We start from the raw sequence: 8,020 nt of genomic DNA, 5'->3' as shown, positions 1-8,020 counted from the left end.
CCCCCCCCCCCCCCCCCAACCCCACAGGTGCCTGAATATTCCTGTCTGTTCTTTATGGATATTCCTTTTTGCTGTGGTTTTGTGCCATTCCTGGTCTTTCCCAAGTTCTCTAATCCCTACATTTCAGTTATTTACACACAGTTGTCTGAATTGTGAGACCTATGCAAATATTTTCATTTACTGTGTTGGCCTCTGGTGGCTGCTCTAGTGTTCTGCAGGTCTTTTGAGTTTTTCTTAACACTTTGACAACTGCTTCAGGTTTGTATTGTTGTGTCAACTGTCTGTCCTGTGCTTCCTCACTGCTCCTGAGCTTGCTTTTCCTGTGGCACTAAGTGACTGAGCCAAGATTGTTCCTGTGCCCTGCCACCTCAACAGGTGAATTCTCAATCTAGGAAAATGTTTAAATACTTCACCCTGTGGCTTCCCTTTACAATCTTTAAAATAGGTCATGTAGGTACTTCAAACTTGTAACAACAGAGCTGAACACAAGGCACACCTATTCGGGGCTTTTACTTGTGAATTTACATATTGAATAGGGTGTCAAATTGACCTGTTATGTTAGTGTCCATTGAAAATAGATCGGGCAAGCACTTCAAAACACCCTCTGTGGTAAGGTCCTGACATACTTAGTACAGGCAGTCCTCAACTTATGTTTTGACTTGCAATGTTTCGAGTTAACATTTTGCACTTTTATGTTTCTAAATTGACACCGTTTCAGCTTTCTGAAGTCCAGCAAAGTCATGTCAAAGAAGTCTTTCCAAATCATTGTTATTTACACTATAAATGTATTAATGTAGCTATATTACTCATCTATAATTGATTGACTACAAAATTCGGGGTTATTTTTGGTGAAAACAGGGTATCAAGCTTTGGTTCAGGAACTAGTCCTCCCCCCCATTTTTATAATATTGTTTCCTGTAGGAAAATTGGTTCTGAGTTACAACTTTTCCACTTAAGAAGCTTTTTCCAGGAACCAATTGTGTCGTAAGTCTGAGGACTGCCTGTACAGGTCTCCCTCGCTTTGTGGGTTCTGTATGTGCAAATTTGCTATCTGATTACCTTTTATACCAAAAATTCGTTATGCAAGGTAAATTCACTCTTATGCTATCGGTGTGGTGGAAGCCTGCAGTCAGCTGCTTTGTGTGGTGCATTGTGGGAGCAGTACGTGCCAAAATACAGTCGTCTTGCTCATCTGCAACACCGTGTTTTTCTGTAGTTGCCATCCGCATTATGGCTCCTATGCATGCCACTAGCTTATCTCCTACCCTTCTCTGCTGTTGGTGAGTACCAAAATTGCCTTGTAAAAGTGGTAGAAATAGGTCTAGGGGCCAGTACAGTCGAGGTTGTGGAACGTATCCCTGTTTGTTTCATCGTAAAGTGGGTTCCCTTTATGTGCACTTGAGTGCAGCATAAAGCAAGGGAAACCTGTATTGTCTGTTAAGCAGGAACAACTTGCACACTACAGAATCCGGGTGGGACTTCCAAGTGAAAAAGCATGATGGGTATCAACTCAACCATAATTATGGTCACCAGTAGGTACTGAAGCAAAAAACTATTAGTCTTACTGCACGTCCAGTTAAGCATCAAAGTTTTCCTTTGCCATTCATGTACTACAAACAGGGAGATGGATGGATGATGATAGTGGTCACCAGCAACTGTGAAGTGATCAAAGTCCACAGCCTGGCTTAGATTACACACCCTCCCCTTCATATGCTGAAAGTATAGGCTCTTTCAGTGCAAAGTGTGCTCCAGTTACACTAGTAAAGAATCATGGGGCTGAGAACAGCACTTCTGGTGTAAGGAAGTCTGACCTTGTAACCAGTCCCAAGCCTTTGAGGAATCATGAGCACATTGGGTGTTCTTTCCCCACCCAGTGTCAGCTGGTTGGACAAATGAAGGACACTGAATTCAAACAGGTACAGAGAAGGAAGCTCCCTGGTTCTTCACAGCTTCCTCGCATCAACTATTTGAAATAATAAACTACCCAGGTACCCAGGCTAGGAATCAGTCTTCCATTAGATTCTCTCCTTTGCTTGTTTTGGGCCATATGCTAAACATTGAGAGGTCCCACCCTGCCCAATTGCTTCTGGCTAGATTGAGAGACCTAGATGTAGCTATAATATTGCACTGCTAAATCTTGAACTGTGATGTTGGGACTTGCTTGGAGTCTCTTTCAGATCATGTTTGTGGCTGTCACTCCTGAAGATTTGGCCAGGGAAAGTAACAGAAGAAGCTATCCAGCTGGGAAAACTTTACTTCCAACAGAAATGCCAGAAGATAAGCTAAATATATTATTTGCTATAAGATTACAACAGCCTTTGCTGCTGGTACTGCAGCGGTGAGTTCAGTTGCTTTTGCCTGTAGACATCAAGATCTGACCTGGAGGTCCAGGCATACACTAGACCAAAGTTGAGACCACCAAATACAGGGTCTTTTCAGACTGCTTCATGTCACTGACTAACTTATTTTTAGAGAATGTATGCCTTGAATTTTTCAATCTGCAAATGAGATTCACTGCTATAGCCATCTGTGGGGCAAGATGCCAGCTGCTCTCTGAAGATTAGTAACCACCCACTTCTTCCATCACAGGAAGTTAAATGTGGAACTTGGTGGTTGAAGACAGCAGGGGCTGCTGCAGCTTCACAGTGAAGTATTAGCTTTGTGGAAAGAAAATGAAACAGTTCACCTTGCTCAGTGACTTACGTTTCTCAAGGACCACAGTTTTGGTTATTTACAACCAGCTTGAAGGAATGACAAGACACCTTTAACACAAAACTTGAATTAACTTTATTTTCCCCCTACAGTCAACAACTCATCTGCACTGAGCTTTAAAGCAACAAAGTAAAATGAAATCTCAAAATGATGGGTCAGAAATCCAGATTGAGTTACTCATGTGAAAATGTTGCGGCTGTAATATTGGTCTGTAAAAGAACCAATAGGGTAAAAAAAATGAGTTTATAAATCAAAAAATATTCTACACCTTGGGAAAGAAGTCAGCAGTAACATTTTCACGGAACATTCCAAATTTACATTTTCTTCATGAAAGGTACATACTATTCTGCATTTTACACCAAGATGTTTGGTGTAAGTTCTTATAAAAAGTTGCATCCTGTGGCAGGAACACAAACTGCAAAACCCCTTCTTTCACTTTATTAAAAGAACTAACAAAAATTTTCAAGTCTGTATAAAGTTTCCTATAGCTGGAAAGTGAACATGTTCAATCTCCATTTATATTTTAGTGCATTTAATTTGACAGAACTGTCACCTTTTAAAAAAAAAAAAGTATAAGACAGACAAAGTAAAAAGCACTAAAGAAGAAGCTTTTCAACTGATAAAGCACTCTAAAAATAAAATGCAGAAAAACAGATTAATCATTTCCAGAAACCCTCTCCTGCCCCTTCCAAGGAGGCAGGCTGAGGTTTGCAAAACCCTCTACCTCTCCTAATAGCCACAGAAAAGAGATTTTGTATACTTGTCAACTCTTTTTTTTATCCTTCTCCCACTTCAACAAGCTACACTTGTTTTCTTTACCAGGTAAACATTTACCAAAACTAGTTTAACTTCTGTTCTGAAACACCAATTTCTCTGGTGCTCAATAGCATTCGTTACTGTCGCTTCAGATTTTCACGAGGATACAAATTTAGCCCTTATTCCTAAAGTGTGCAAGATCTGGCTGTATGAAACAGCAATGCTGCAATCGCTTCAAACAAACCAACCAACAAAGCTCCCTCCCCAAACCCACAGCAGCTTCTCCAATTTGAACTGCATTATAAACCTGCATCATCCAATTGGCAGTCAGTCCCATGATAGTTTGCGAGATGGCAGCTTGCCTTTACAGTCCAGGCCAAAACTAACTTCAGCAAGAGGAAAAAGTACATTTAAATGATTCCATGTCAATCCAGGGAGAAAATCTGCTAATAGCTGAATTTCAAAGATCCACATTCCTCATCTCTCAAGTGTTTAAAATGTCATGTCACAAAACCAGTCTTTTCACAAGCCACAGTCCTTTCACCATTCCAGTTAACGTATTGCTATTTTGCTGATATAAGTTTTTTTTCCAAAAGAGAAAAAAAAAATTGACAAGTATGCATGTGCCAAGGACCAAATTAGAGGGTTCTTTGGTGCAGTCAGTCCAAATTCTCAACTGATTTGAAGGATAATATGTACCAATAAAAAAATCTGCTGCTAGACTTGGACAGCAGCTCTGTCTTGCTTCACATTACAAATCTAAAACAGCTGTTCTCAATAAGCCAATATTTTTGATCAGACATTGCCTGAAAAATTTGTACAATTATCTGGACCAATGATGGTTCTGTACCCTCATGTTGCTGTGAAACATGACTTGAGCTAAAGGCAAAGACTGGTTATCTCAAGGACAACTGCTTCATATTAGCAATCAGAACAGTGTGTTTAAACTGTCTTCCTGTTGGGTCTCTTGCCTTTCTTTAAAGTTAGTTTATTCTTAATGTAGCCACGCTTCCTTTTGGCGGTCTAAAAAGAAAAAAAAATACATTGGATTAGTTAGCTATAATGCTTTAGTCTTTCCACTTTTGTCCATTTAATTGCACAATGCCTGGATTTATTTTAAATACATTTAGATAGTGGTCTGCCACTACTACTTTCCATTTATTTTAGAGTTAAGATAATTAAACTAACATCAACTCAAGATACAATCTTAATTGCCCCATTGCCTTTTACACTTCCCAACACATCCATTTTTTAAGTTATACAAAAAGCACTTCTCCAAGTGTCATGTACATGCTTGTTTCCAGAGCTGTGCTGATGCAGAAGCAGTTTAATAAAGTCACCATAACTTCAGCTCTGGTATCATACAAGGAGCAACATGACCTAGCAAAGTGGAGATTACTGGTTTCAATCTTGGAAGTAAAAACTTCCAGAGATCTGAGGATAAGAAAATAGGTTCAGCCTTTTCTGTCCTAACGCTAATACGCCAATGTTCTGGATTAGAGTAGAATAAACACAAATCCAAGCTCTTACTAGACACACAACTCTTCCTATATCTTACTGATATGTTTGCTTAAAGCAAATATCAACATCTGAAAACAGACTTAAGAGAACCTAGGTGTTTTCAGGGATTAACATGACTATTTCAAAGCAAAGAGTCCAAGCTTTTTATCTAGTCACAGCAAGCTTTGAAGGCCTCATCCCTCATTTAATGGCATCATCCAGCCATTTTAATTTTACAGTTAATATCCTAGCTTTTAGGATAAAAGAAAAGAAAATTTCAGGTTTTTATAAATAAAGTTCTCAGACTGATTAATGCTCTCCAGCCTCCTTTTTAATATAGTAGTTACAAATAAGTATAAGCAGTCTTACTGAATATAATATTTGTCTAGAGTTAGTATACATAAAGTACAGTTTATTTTCCCTGGGTTTTTTTTTTTTTGCCACGTGCATTGGCAGGCTACATTCCAATGCCAACAAACAACTATCTATTTAAGATGTGGTAGGGAAAAACTGGCCAAGTGTGGTATCAGTGAAAACGGGTATTTAATTCATCACTGACTGGTGACTACCTAGCCCAGCAGTGGAACAGTGTGTAAACAGCTATGAGTGCAGGTCACATTTACAAGAGTGCACAGAATAACTGCTAGCTGGAGGCTGGGTAAGGATACAATTCCTGCAAAACTTGTAGACCTAAAAAACCACACACATTCCACTTACCATACACTTAAACTCTGTTTTAGGATGAAATGTTGCACACCAACAATCTGATTTACTGATAATTAATGGGGTAAATGTTATGTCTTACAGAAACTGGCAAGTATCCTATCTAAATGCTGACCAGTCGACTTTAACCCATCCCATCTTAAGTTGAAGTTTTTAGTTTTATCAGCTTTCAAAATTTTGTTTGCTAATGTATCTCTTATTAATAAAAAACTTAGCCATGTTGCTCTCGCATAAGATGAGACAAAGCTGCAGGGGAAAAAGCATGTCAGCGTTAAAACATGCACCTTGATATTCTGAGGGCAAACTATGCCTGGTCTTTTCCATTTTTAAGTCGTACAATAACAAATTGGAAGTGTCAATTCAGAATAGATTTCTGCTTACCACTAGAGATGAAGTTTACTCCACAAGTTTAACTTACCTTTAAATGACACATTAATTAGTCTAAGTGAAGTGACTTGAAAAGAATACTCTACAAACTTAGTCACAGCCTAACTGGGCTAATACCAGGCACATTTTATATTTCATACCATAAAATCTGTTTTGCTGTCTATACAGGGGCATGCTAGAGCAACTTTTCTGTTGCAAAGAGTGTAGGAAGCCCACAACAGATCAGTTTGTTTTTAACACTACAGATTCCTATTTGAAAATCTCTGGGTTTATCTGGTGAATCATGTTTGCACACCTAATGGTGCTGACATTGTGTGGCACCCTTGAAAAGATCTCAAGGCACCCTGGTTAAGGGTCACTGTTAAGAACTATCCATAACCTCACGTTATACGCTGCGCTTTAGTACAGGTAAATAAGTTGTTCGTTTGACATTATTCTAGAATCCTAGTGGGGCTGAATTCCTGCATTTACACACATTAATCATGACACTAGCAGGGGCCATTTCTGCTTTGAAGGTGCACGTATTTTTTTTCTTTCTTTTGGCCCCCTCTACATCCCTCTCCTTCCTTTCTACTGCTTAATACTGAACGAAGGAGCACACCAAGGCATTCTGACATGCATAAAAAATGGAACATTAGGTGAGATGAATATAAAGAGTAAGAAGCCAGACACTAAGTTCCGTCAACAAAAGGTTCAGTTTTAATTTATTTTATACAAAAATGTCATTTTTAAACTTCTAGGCATCACTATTTTCAAACAGGTTCAGAAAGCAACTGCCACATTGTATTTTACTTAGTGAGCCATAGTTACTGAAACATGAATTGATGTACTTTATACTTCCAGTTACATGAAGATTCTTAAGATTTGTAACAGCCAGTGACATGTCTATTTCCAGTTAGCATTATTGCCTAAAAATCTAGCCTTGCATCTTCACATGCTCAGTTAAGCAGACAGTAAATTAACAATTACCAGCAGGCAGGTCTGATATTGGACACTAATATGAACTGTATCCATAAAGATCTCACTAGTGGAAATACATAATTCACCAGCTATGTGATTCATTGTTAAAAACAAATGAAAGATTTTGTTGCCCCTTTTCAGTTACTTCACTGCAAACCCACCTTCTTTGACAAATACTTCTGTTTTGGTACAATGTTGGTTACTCTAGGTTTGTGGTCCAATGTCTCTCTGTTGTCTAATTTTTTCACTTTGTATATTCTAACAAGCCAATGTTCTGAGGTAAAGGCTTCCTCCAAGTGTTTAAATTTAATGTCCTTGTTGCCAATCTCAGCATTGCGCGTGCGATCAAATCCTGGAGGTGTCCGAAAATCCAGCTATAAAATTAAAGTTACACATTATGTTGAGGTTGGGAGAAACATGGAACGTAACAGTGCACACTCAGCAGTGCTACACTTTTCCTCGGCTGTTTCTAAAGACCTTTAGCGGAAAACAAAACTAGCCTTCTCAGAAAAATCTTAAACTGACAGCTTTAAGGAGTGCTTGCAATCCAATTTTTTCAACAGCTGGAAAGGAAAGAGATCCAAATATGACTTTTCCTTGCATGCATCAGTTGAGCCATGTGCTGTAAGGCAGTATTAGGGTAGTCTCAGGTTCTTTGTTCAGAAATGAATGTTTGAAGTCAAAAGCCTGCAGTATCTTGAAAACATGGATCACCTCTCTCATCTCTTTACAGTAAAGTGCTGCATGCAAGAATGAACCTGTGTGTCCAGCCTTCCTCATCTGTACAGACTAAATTTTGTCTTGGTGTTAAGTAAGTGTAAGCTCCACTGATGAACTGAGTCATACTCACAAAAGTACACTTAGTGCTGGGTATGAAAAATGGAAAGGGCCTTCCAGAGAGGAATATAAGGGAGAAAGTTTTAGAAACTTTAAGGAAAGTGGCAGGTAAGCGTTTGGGGGGGGGGGGGGGGGGGGGGGGAAA

At 39.0% G+C, this 8,020-nt stretch overlaps 1 protein-coding gene across 1 annotated transcript in view; it reads right to left on the bottom strand.

Annotated features, from left to right (window-relative positions):
• Positions 1 to 2,763: 2,763 nt before the first annotated feature.
• The window catches only part of STT3B (STT3B, catalytic subunit of the oligosaccharyltransferase complex), a 165,897-nt gene continuing 160,640 nt past the window's right edge, over positions 2,764 to 8,020 (bottom strand). The window contains exons 15-16 of the mRNA XM_019508792.1: positions 7,200 to 7,412; positions 2,764 to 4,491 (exon numbers count right to left, since the gene is read on the bottom strand). Coding sequence (XP_019364337.1) covers positions 4,411 to 4,491; positions 7,200 to 7,412 — 294 coding nt within the window. The 3' untranslated portion in view covers positions 2,764 to 4,410. The remainder of the gene's footprint in view (positions 4,492 to 7,199; positions 7,413 to 8,020) is intronic.

This window comes from Gavialis gangeticus, unplaced genomic scaffold (assembly GCF_001723915.1).
Source record: "Gavialis gangeticus isolate Ggan-Ray unplaced genomic scaffold, GavGan_comp1, whole genome shotgun sequence".
Classification (NCBI taxonomy): Eukaryota; Metazoa; Chordata; order Crocodylia; family Gavialidae; genus Gavialis; species Gavialis gangeticus.
The sequence above is the reverse complement of the archived record's forward strand: the minus strand, read 5'-3'. Positions and strand labels throughout refer to the sequence as shown.